Source organism: Microcebus murinus, chromosome 16, assembly GCF_040939455.1.
Source record: "Microcebus murinus isolate Inina chromosome 16, M.murinus_Inina_mat1.0, whole genome shotgun sequence".
Lineage (NCBI taxonomy): Eukaryota > Metazoa > Chordata > Mammalia > Primates > Cheirogaleidae > Microcebus > Microcebus murinus.
The window spans coordinates 22892208-22903591 of NC_134119.1; the positions used below are offsets into that span (position 1 = coordinate 22892208).

At 39.5% G+C, this 11384-nt stretch overlaps 1 protein-coding gene across 2 annotated transcripts in view; it reads left to right on the forward strand.

Annotated features, from left to right (window-relative positions):
• The window catches only part of TMX4 (thioredoxin related transmembrane protein 4), a 39482-nt gene extending 32092 nt beyond the window's left edge, over window positions 1-7390 (forward strand). The window contains exons 8-9 of one of the 2 annotated variants that reach the window (XR_012923703.1): window positions 722-1272; window positions 5069-7390. Coding sequence is in view for 1 of the 2 variants with exons in the window: in XM_012755122.3 (XP_012610576.2) it covers window positions 722-1092 (371 nt within the window). In the remaining variant the exon portion in view is untranslated. Of the gene's footprint in view, window positions 1-721; window positions 2409-5068 lie in introns of those variants that run through there. The other variant, XM_012755122.3, reaches the window with a different exon arrangement.
• Window positions 7391-11384: the final 3994 nt, after the last annotated feature.

Consider the following 11384-nt stretch of genomic DNA (forward strand, 5'->3'; position numbering starts at 1 on the left):
TGCATAAGGACTTTTATGAGACTTTGTAATTATTGAATTTTATGTGGGAGTTCTCATATTTCTTTTCAGTTCTTGAAGTTTTTGAGGCTTTGAGATTTCCATAGATTATTAGAAAATATATTATGATCCTTAGAATTCTTAAAAGTGACAGAAACTCAGCATCTTCAGGAAAAAAATGAAAATTTATTAGTTTACATACCTGAAAAGTCCAGAGATGTTCTAGCTTCAAGCACAGCCCAAGTGATGTTAGAGTTCTGCTCCATGTGCCTCATGCAGTGGCTGTCCACAGTCCCAACTCATATTTTCTCTGTTTAACTGTCCTTGAAGAAAGAGAGGCTTTTCCTCCTTATTCTGGCCTAGAATGCCTGAGGAGCACTTGGATTGGCTCATCTTGTCTCATTTCTAAACCAATTGCCATGACCAGTGGGGGTCACTGAGCCTTCTATAAGGTACAAAATACAGAGCATAAAGGAACTTTTACTGTCCCTGCCTACATGGTGTGCCAAAATCCACGTGGTCAGTGAAATTTCCAGAGAGGGACGGAGAAGCCCTAGCTGGGGCTAGGATGCCAGTTGGAGCCTCTGTCCTGTGTGATAGCACAGCTCCAACGTGGACAAACTTTCACTGCCTCCATTTTTTCATTTCATAGCTGAACGCATTCAACTGATTAGTGAATTACCATTGTTTATTCAGAGGATGTTCCCCTTTCTTCCCTCCACAGAGCAGGATCAGAGGTCAGAGGAGGCTCAAAGGGCTGAACAGTTGCAGGATGCAGAGGAGGACAAAGACGACTCAAATGAAGAAGAAAACAAGGACAGCCTTGTAGATGATGAAGAAGAGAAAGAAGACCTTGGTGATGATGACGAAGTAGAGGAAGAAGAGGAAGAAGACAACCCGGCTTCCGGGCTGGATGAGGAGAGAAGTGATGCCAATGACCAGGGACCCCTGAGGGAGGGCAGTGTGGCCAAGGGGGAAGTGGAGCCTGAGGAGACTGAAGAAGATATCACTGAGCAGCCCCGTTCAGCTGACACAGAGCAGGGGGAGGACTCGCTGAGGCAGCGCAAAAGTCAGCACACTGATAAGGGACCGTAGGTTTAATGACATTGTTTCCAAGAAGACAGACTGAAAGAATATGTCAGCTTCCCTCTGGTCTGCAGTTTAAACCAAACCCTTAATTTTTTTTAAATAAGCAAGCTTCTCTCTTAAAAGATGATCTCTAGTCATGTGGTCTCATGACAGTAAGCCTCATGCATACTAAGGAGAATCTTTCAGGTATGACAATCATGATATGGAAAGACAAACATGATGGTGACGTTAGGATCTGTTCATGGACTTGGCATGGGAATAAATTCACTTACTTGGGGCTAGAGAGTCTTGACTAATGGAGGCCACCCCCAGCCCTCATTAGCCCCTTCTAGAGACAAGGCCTCAGGCCTCATAAAATGAAATCCAAGGAGCCTTGGCTCTGAGCATCCTCACTGTGCAGCAGAAGTCTTGCTTCCTTGTCTTGTGCTTTTATTTTCGTCAGACTGCGGGAAACATCAGGCACCATAGTGCATGAACACTTCTAGAGTTAGAAATTGACAGGGCCCTGGATTTAGAAAAGAGCTCTGAAATCATCCCAAACCTCTAAATCTCCTTTGTGATATTTTGTTCCTTACCTTTAAGTTTTTCAACTCTTTCACCCTAGGCCTGCAGGCTCCCCACACTCTGCACAGTTGTTCCTTGGTGAGAGGACTTAGCAGCCAGGTTTACGTCAACCGTGTTTATTCTGACTTAAGGGTTTAGATAATCAGTAACCACAGCCCAAGAAGTTGTGACTGCCAAGCATCTAGAACGAAATGTTGTAACCGTAAGAGATTCAAAAGGAAGTAAGGATTTTAGAGGACAGATCTTTTATATTTTTTGGCCAAAATGTAGGAGTTTTTTTCCAAAAAGTTTCTTTAGCAATATTCTTTTTGAAGCCAGAAGCCCTCTAAGTCTTGCCAGTACAAGGTAGTCTTGTGAAGAAAACTTGAATACTGTGTTGTTTTGTTTCCATCTCAAGGGGTTCCCTGACTCTTGAACCACTTTAATAATAACTGGAAAACCATTTCTGGTTTTCCTTCAGGGATGTGCTTCTGGTGAAAGAATTAATGAAAGTCAATATCTGGAAATGAAAGATTTGATTTTGTTTCCATCTTTCATAATCTGAAGAATTATATCTTTATAAATCTCTCAATACTCAATCAACTATAAGTATCTAGGGAGCCCAGTTTCTTTTAAAAAACCATCCACCTACTTCTCTATTACCTGATTTATGTCTCAGAATAAATTCATGAACTTAGATTCCAGGCATATGAAAGATGCCTAAAGTTGATTCTATGCCCCTTGGGTCCAGGAAAAATAAAGAGTACAGGTATATGAAATTCTAAAAGTTTCTGTCATTTTTAAAACGGAGTATGCAGTCTATTTCTATTTGGCTGTTTAGATAACCCTTTGCTTGTATTAACCATGAACATGGGGCTCACTGGTGAGGAGAGGTTCTGAAACTCTCTGCCCTCCTGTGGTTGAATGAGGCTATTGCAAACTTTGCACAAAGGAGGTTATTCTTCTGACAGTATCAATTTTTAGAAACAGTTATTTTTTCATCTTGCCAACTCAGTTACTTAATAGTTTCCTTGCCCAGCACAGTGAAGTTTGTTAAGGGTCACCAGTTACTGTGCTGTTCGTTCAGCAGTGTGCCCTCAGGGTTGAGTACATCACAGAACTGATGGCTTAGGAGAACCTTGACAGGTACCCATTTCTGCCCTCCTGCCATGTCAGTCTCTGACACATCCTCACCCAAAGTGCCACAGTTCTGGTCATGGCACTTCCATCTCTCTGATGCCAGGAATCTTCGCTGGATCAGAGCTGATCTCGGCCTTCCCTCCTGTCCCTGGATTTCTTTCTCTCATAATCATCTGAAACAAAGTTTTCAGAGAACAGTAAGTTCAAGTTCTGAGGTGCAGAGTAAGAAAGGTTTTATAGGTTAGCTTTTCTGTATAATTCTTTTCTCCAAAATTGAAATATTTTTATATATTTTTAATGGAGTATTTGACTAGAGGGGAAGGCATGCAGAAATACAATCTACCTTGGATTTTCTAAATGCAAGGCCAATTTCCAACTGGACTCCAAATAGTATGAGTATTCCGAATCTGAAAATCTGATGTCCCAGATATTCCAAAATATGGAACTTTTTGAGTGCTGTGATGGCTCAAGTGGAAAATTTCAAATCTGACCTCATATGACAAGTTGCAGTAAAAACACAGTCAAAATTTTGTTTCATGTACAAGATTATTAAAATCTTGTACAAAATTACCTTCAGGCTATAGGTATAAAGTATATATGAAACAAATGAATTTCATATTTAGACATGGATCCTATGCTCAAGAATCTCATTATGTACAAACATATTCCAAAATACAAAAAAATCTGAAACATCTCTGGTTCCAAGTATTTCAGTTAAGAGATGGTCAACCTGTATCTAATTATGTAATAAGAAAAATGCATTTTCTTTCTCAGCAATACTTTAAAAAACTTGAAGGGTGAGGCACAAAAAAGTGCTTGGAAACATGCTTATGATTTAAAAAAATAAAAATAAAAATCAGGCTTTCCTCTATTGCAATACCAGATATTCAATTACAGAATGGTAGTTTATATGAATTAAAATTAAGAGAATGAAATGAAAGTAACTGGATTTTGGAGTGGGGATGTGCAGTGCTTTATGTGTTGGGTAGCTGGAGCAGGTGACTTTTCTTCAGTTAGAAGGAAAGTTTGAAAGTTCTGATTACCTTTTTATTTTTTTATCATTCATCTCTTGCTATACCTGCTAAACCAATTCAGCTTGCTTAGAGATCTCATATCGATCAGTATACCAGCAATCCAACTTTCTTTCCCTTTGAGGTATAATCATTGGATGGGGTGGAAGAGAGGGCCTTTGGAATTCCCAGGGTCTTGCACTGCATGGGCACATACTTACAGTCTCACCTTCCACACAGGGGCCCTGTCTGTTAGCCACAGGCCTCTTCAACTGCATAAATTCAAAATAACGACTGTAGTAAAAAGTAAATAAGCTTCAACTGGGTTGGCTTTTGACAGTGAAGAAAGCCAAATTTTGACTTTTAATGGCCAAAAACCTTTGTTGCTAGTTTTGCAACATGATTTGGGTATACTTAAGTCTGCAGAAGCTGAATCTTGTAACACCTTCAGGGTAGATGATAAAAATGATTTTTAAAGCAAGTACTTACCATGTGACTTTTTATTGCCGAGTCCCTCAGAGAAGAGCTTATATTAAAATGTTGTTTTACAGGATGGAAACATTGAAGAATCTAAAGAAAAATTTACAAAAAAATAGAAAAGTGGAAAAGATAGGGTAAACTTTAGATTTCAGCATAAAATCTTCAGTGTGAAGTGAGAAAGAAGGGGAAGACAGGTGCTTTGCTAGTGTCTATCAGAAGGTTATCTATATCCTTCATCCCGGTGTTGCAGTGTTATTTCTGCCAGTATTATAAATGTGTGGTTGACCCATCCTGTCAGATATGCCAACATTTTGGAAGGTATTCATGTAATCTTTTGTGCCAACAGAAAAGTTGCTTTTTGTGTAATATCTCTTTACCTCAGTCCTATGTTTTGATTCTCTTGAGAAGATTATCGCTTGTCTTGAAAAAGCCAAATGTGGTGTCAAGTCTGATGAACCCTGATAGGGCAGCTTTCTGAATAGCTGTTCTGAAGCAGGAAGGTCACTTGCGAGGGTTTTGATAGCTTCAGCCCAGGATGTGGCCTTCAGGTGGCTTATTCTCAGTAAAGGTTTATGTGGACTGTGACACTCTGTATGTGTGACTCATACAACTTTGACATGTTTCCAAAGTAGTTTGATCATATTTTTTATTAGGCAGCTTCATGGAAATAGAATTTTTATACTAAAAATATTGCTTATTTGTACTGCAATATGTTATAAATTTGTTATTTATATTCTTTGTGATAGTCTTGATTATTTAGCCCAGTATATTTATTTTTCTCTTCGTGTATTCTTTGCTTCCTCAAACAGCATCTGCAGCAACTGGAATGAGAAATCAAGATATTGTGTTTCAAGTACATTGCCTGAATCATGATTCATTTGATCTCAGTATTGTACATTATCCTTGATCCTAAATGTTTTCATTTTATTGTAAATTCCCATTTGCATCAAAACTTAATGAAAATGATGAATAAGTAAAAACAAAGTGGCATATTGCTTTCCATATAAGTATTTTCACAAAAGCCATTTGCCTGGGCAGTAAAAAATATTAATTTGTTAAAATAATTTTTCTCTGTGTCCTTCCAGTCTGTTCATACTCTCTCTGTCTTTGTCCCTGCTTGGCTTGGTGAAACCCAAACTGTGTACCCTTTTGCTGCTCTGGAAAGTGCACTAAACCGAAGGCAAGTTCAAGGATCACAGCCCATTGTGTTGCCTGTAGAAACTCTTTGTCCTGATCACTTGAGTCTCCCTCTGTCCTGAGCTCTAGGGGGTGCCAGGACTGGAGCAGATAGCAAGGGGTGCTGCTAACCCTCCGAGACACCGTGGGCTGACCTGGTCTCCTAGGGCTTTCAGAAAACATTCTACATCTAACCTGGCCACTATTACAGTGAAACAGCAGAAAAGAGGTGAGGTGACTTCTTTAAACACCCTCAGAGAATGGAAAAATGCAGATTTAATTTTTCCTTTTGAAAGATGTTGGAGGATGTGTAGTAAGAAGACAGTTATTAAACTTGCATACCACCAAGTTCCTCCCTCAGAGAAGCTAGCTCAGAATTCTTATTTGTCTATGCAGAGAAATGTTTGTGTTATGCTGTATCCACCTATATGATCTTGATTATCCATCCTTGGTGGGAGCAAAGCCTGTAGCTTTGAAGCCAACAATGCTAACTTATAAAATTCAACCGTCTACTTTGCTCTAACCTGGAAGGCTCTGTAAGAAATATATTTTAGAAAATTAAGAATTATTTTCTTAGAACATGTGAACTTCTTGAGATTGATAACTATACTAGGCTAGTCTAGGCTGTGCTAATAGACCCCCAAATATTAGGGTCTTTAAGAACAAGAATGTTATTGCTGTTTCACAATCCAAGTCAGGCATCCCAGGCAGTAGTGGCTCTGCTTCCTGCAGGTTTTCCTGGGGTCTGGGTCAAGGATTGCTTTGCTGTCTAACATGTAGCTTCCAAGGTGGCTGTGATCATTTCCACCCAGACCAGTAGGAAGGAGTAAGAATATGGAGGAGCACTTCTGAGAGATTTTAAAGCTAAGTTGCTAAGGGGCATACATGTGTCACATATGGACGGTCACATTTCCTATGAGAAGACTTAGTCACAGGGTCATACCTAACTGAAAGGAATGCTAAGATGTGTAATCTTGCTGTGTGCTTAAAAACAAAGGGAAATGTGAAAGCAAGCAATCTCTGACTTTATCTTACCTACCTTTGTAACCCTAGTGCCCCGTATGCAGTAAGCTCCTGATAAGTGGTAGTAAGAATGCATGTATATCAGGAGAGGAAAGAATACATATGGGCCCAATGTGGGTTGTCTTCCTTCTGGACTTCATTATTAGTCTTCGAGATACCAGAGTTTCCAAACTACGAGTGTTGTGATCTCTTGGAGTTGATAATTTGAGAAGATGGGCATTAAAAAGTGGGATAAGAGTTGCAAATGGAAAAGTTAAGAAATGCTATGTGAGTTTATAAAAAAGAAACCTGATCTAGCCCGAGGATTTAGATGTTATGTATGTGACCAGGGGCTAAGATTAGGAGTTACAGCAGCAGAGGGTGTTGCGACCACTCAGGTGCACACAAGCAACCTTTAACCTGCTCACATGGAAACATAGGACCAGTGTTTTATCTCAAAGAGAGGGTCTTTGCTAAGCCAACAGAGTAAATTCTCACCTTCATTTTATTTTTTATGAAGGGAGTAATGGAGGGAGGCATGATTTCTTTTTTATTCATCTTTGCATTAGTTTTTTCCTCTTATTTCAGTATCTTTGACATCCATTTAGTAATTTGTAGATTCCATAAATTTTCCCAAATTGAATTCTGATTAGTAGACATCTGATTAATCATGTTAACTTACACATTATTCTTTAAAAAGCTTTATGCCATCAAAATTCTCTTGTGTTCTGTTGTCACTGGTGGAACCCTTTTCTAAAATTATTTATTATAATCAGTTACTTTGGTATAGATCATAGGATAGATCCAGAGAACATGTGTGCCCTAACAGGACGTCCTGGTAGGTTCACAGAATTACAGAGCTATCACTGTATGGGATTGCCTTTCAAACTCTAGCCCTCTGTGCGGTAAATTCTAAGTATTAGTCTCAATCTAATAAATAACATTAAAAACTAGTAGGTTATGGGTTGAACATTCACTTTTAATTATTTTGACTAATAATATTGTACAGAGTATTCTAAGACTTTTCATGTCCTTGACTACTCCATAAATGAGAATCAGCAGTGGGTAAAACCATATGATTATAATATGGCTTCAAGTCATTTGACCTTCAGAGCCATTTGTTCTCCTGACAGCGAAAGTAGGAATTACCTTCTTCTGACAGAGTGAATTGTCTTTAAAAAAAAAAAAAAAAAAGTGAGGAATAGATATGATCTGGTACTGAAACTGCCTTCAGTGATGGTGGTGGTGGTGGTAGTAGTAATAGTAATAGAGGAGGAGGAGGAGGAAATGTTCTTCCTGTGGTTAAATCCCAGGTCCTCTACTTACCTGCAGGTGGTATGAACTTGAGCAAGTTACCTAACTTCTCTGTGCCTCTTTACACTGGGGATAATGAGACTTTCATATCCATTCATGAAGATCTAGACAATTTTACCCAATCCTAATGAGGACAACTAGAAAAGTTGCATTTAAAATATTGCATATGTATAATATCTAATATACTTTACATTAGACATATATTCATATATTACTTGAAGGCATCAGAGTTTATAAGACAATAAATGATTATCAGGCCAAGATCTAGGGGAGATTGAAAGATCAGGAAATTGATTCTAATGTTTGGGCCTACTTTTCTCCTGAGGGCATTTACTGTTCCTGGAGTAGGTGTGAGAGGTGTGTTGAGAGGGTGAGTGATGCTATTGAGAACTTGGTCCTGCTAAGGGGACAGGAATTAGCTAAGGATGGGGGCAGGGCTGTAAAACCCCCTTGTTTGGGTTGGATCTCTGGAAGAACTCGCAGTGCGAATAAGGATGAACTAGAAGTAAGCAGGTCCCCACGGAGACTGAAGCTCAGCCTTGATCTATCCAACTACTGAAATCAGGATGAAGTGATCCTGGCAGCAAGTGTGAGTGCTGGGAGGAAGTTCATTGGTAACAATTGAGTTCTAACTTGGATGAGGAAGTTCTCTTGCCATTTTTATTTTATTATGAGACAGAATGCCTGGGTCTAAATAAATCCCAAGGATCATACTGCCCCATATTTGTGTATCATTGCATCCAAAGGGCCATAGTCTAGCAATCAAAAGTTAAACTTGATGCCATATATTCGTTTCAGTCTCTCTCTGCCTCTTTAAGTTCCCAAAGCTATCTCCTCTACAAGCTGGCGTGATTCCCCCCTTTTATTCTTTATTCCTGAAAATTATCTACAGTGTCCCCAAAGTGTGAATATCAATTGTTCTCTTTCTCTAACTACTTTCCTCTTACCTACTACTTCTCCATCTTTACTCTTTCTATAGAAAGAACCTTCTCCACAAGTCCTTTCTGATATAGTTAACCCATCACTGCTTTAAAAGATTCTTCTCAGTGCACAATTAAGCCAGGCATTGCCAGGATTTTCCTTCATGGGGAGAGGAGGTGGGTGGGAGGCCATGAATATCTGTGTGTCAGAAGGAACTGTGCCTGTGTGCCTATCGCACTTTCCATCTGCTGCCCTCCGCTTCTCTAGTGTATGCTGGGTAGATCAAAATTCCTGTTGGGCACCTCCCACTGCGGGAGCTGTCTGGCTCAGCTACTTCTGCCAGAATTCATCATTGTCCTTTCTAATAAACATAGGAGGTGGAGAATGGGAAAGCTCCTTGATAGCTAACGTATCAGATTTAGGATTTAATCACACTCTCTCCCCTCTCCCCATTCAGAGAATCTCTAGTCCCCTCCTCCAGTCCCCATTCCTGATACGAAGAAAGACCATCCAGCTGTTATACACCCTCTGGGTGGAAGCTACCACTAGATGCTTAACATTGACCATGTCCAGCCCCCCAAGTTTAGCTAGGCAAGCCAGGGTGATCCTCATATGGACTCATCCATGCTGAGTTCCTCCAAATACTTCATCACAGAAAACCTGCTTGCACTGGAAGCAAATTGGTGCCTAGTCTCCAAGAAGGGCTGTCTCTGTGGGTCCATGATTGGGATTTGGACCTTGTTGTTGCTCACCTAAGAAAACTTTGATAGGATGGAGTGTCTTTTCTTTGACTTCCAGCTCCCTAAATCTGCTCAAGGCCTCTGGTCTGAGTCCCATTAGGTCATTAAGTGGTCCTGAAGGCCATTACAATCCATTCTTTTTCCTCCTTGGGTTAGGTCAGTTTTGCCAATAGTGAGAGTTCATGTGGCTCTTGCTTCAGGATTAAAACCCAGCAAATCATGGCTTGATCCCCTATCTGCTCCAACCAGGAGAGTGTCCAAACTTCATTCCATCACTCCTGACAGATGTCCGCCTTAGGAATTCTTTCAGCCACTTACTTCTTGTGAGTACATCCTCTCAAAACCATTCATAACATTAATGGTGGCTTTTCTAGTTTCTACTCCATAAGTCACCTCTGGTGGATGATATAAGATATGACATCTCTTTATTTTTATTTCTGTGTATCTTTGTATCATTTTAGTGGAATGCTCAAATCACAACTCAAGGTTTTTTGATTCGGTCCTTTCTTAGCATGGTGTTTTCCACAAATTTCCTAAGTTTCTGGGTGCTATTAGCTTGTTCTCACTCTTCCAAAGTCTGCCTGAAGTTGACTTCCATGACAGCAGCCAGATCCCTTTGGAATGAATCTGCTCAGACGAGTGGAGTGAGCAGCCATTTTTACTGCTCCAAGCAGAATCAACATGGATGGCCTTTCTCTGTTAAAAATGGAATATAATATCTTGAGAAATTGGATGGTCATTGAAGCTTTCTTAAAGTTAACACACATTTTCCAATTTCACAAGGGAAGTTTTTCTTTGAAAGACAATCTCAATTTTATTGCATTATATTTGCTTCATAAGTCTGATTTTCAAATTGGAACCATGTATCTCTTCCCAACCCCCAAATCACAATTTTCATTTTATCAAAGCCTCAACCACATTGCTCTGACTTTCTGGAGCTATTGCAAGAACTCAGTCTTCGGTTCCCATTTCTTTATTCCATTGTTCCAAGAGTCTGATCTTCATGCTAAAAATGCACTATTGACTTAGGTAATGCTTTAATTCAAGGTGCAGGTGAATATCACATTACAAATCCAAAGACCTGAAGTTCACTTCCAGAATGTAGCCCATCTAAATTCAGTGACTCTACATGGTTCAGTCTTGTAAAACAACAAAATCTAGGTCAGGAGACAGAAACATAGACAATTTTATCTCCAGAAAAATAGGAAAGAGAGATTAACCCATTATCTAGATTAACATTTCTTAAAAGTTCTACTCATTTCTTGTATTATAGGTACAGGGGCCATCCTTCAACTTCTACCCCCTTTCTCCTTCCCCATTCTCTTCCCCCAAAGACTTTATCTTGCATTATTTTTGCATATGCTCTTGCTTTTTTCATCCTTGTCATTTCCTTCCATATCTCAATTTTTCTCTTTTTATAAGTCTTAATCTTTTCTGCTACAAACTTTTTTTTATCTTCTTTTGTTCTCCTCTCCTTACCTGTCTGCTCTGAATTTGTATAATAAAGTATAAGGGGGTGTAGAGAGCAAAGGAAGAAATAGGACAACACTATGTTATTCCTTGCTGGGGCAGGAGAGAATCATTAAATACTCATAAAGTGACATATTGTTGTTGCCACATTACAATGGAATAATAATGAATTATAGCTGGTATAACCTGTTTCCTCTGTGGAGTATATTTCTGCTCATCATCTTTCCACTCTCTGGACTTTTTTCCTCTGCGTTGGGTGCTTTGGGTCTTCAACATAAAACCAGAAATAGAATAACTGTTCTTCCTTCCTCAACATTTACTTATAGCAGGTTTCACATGTGAGTGGAAGATGTTATATTGAGTTCTCACATTAGTGCTATTAATTCCATTCAGTTTTTCCTGTCTGTCCAGAAGTGAGTGAGCCTTCAGGGTGCAGAAAAAGAAAATTACACATTTGCTGCTCTAGCAGGGGAAGGCATTTTCCTTCTGCCTGTCTCTTTCC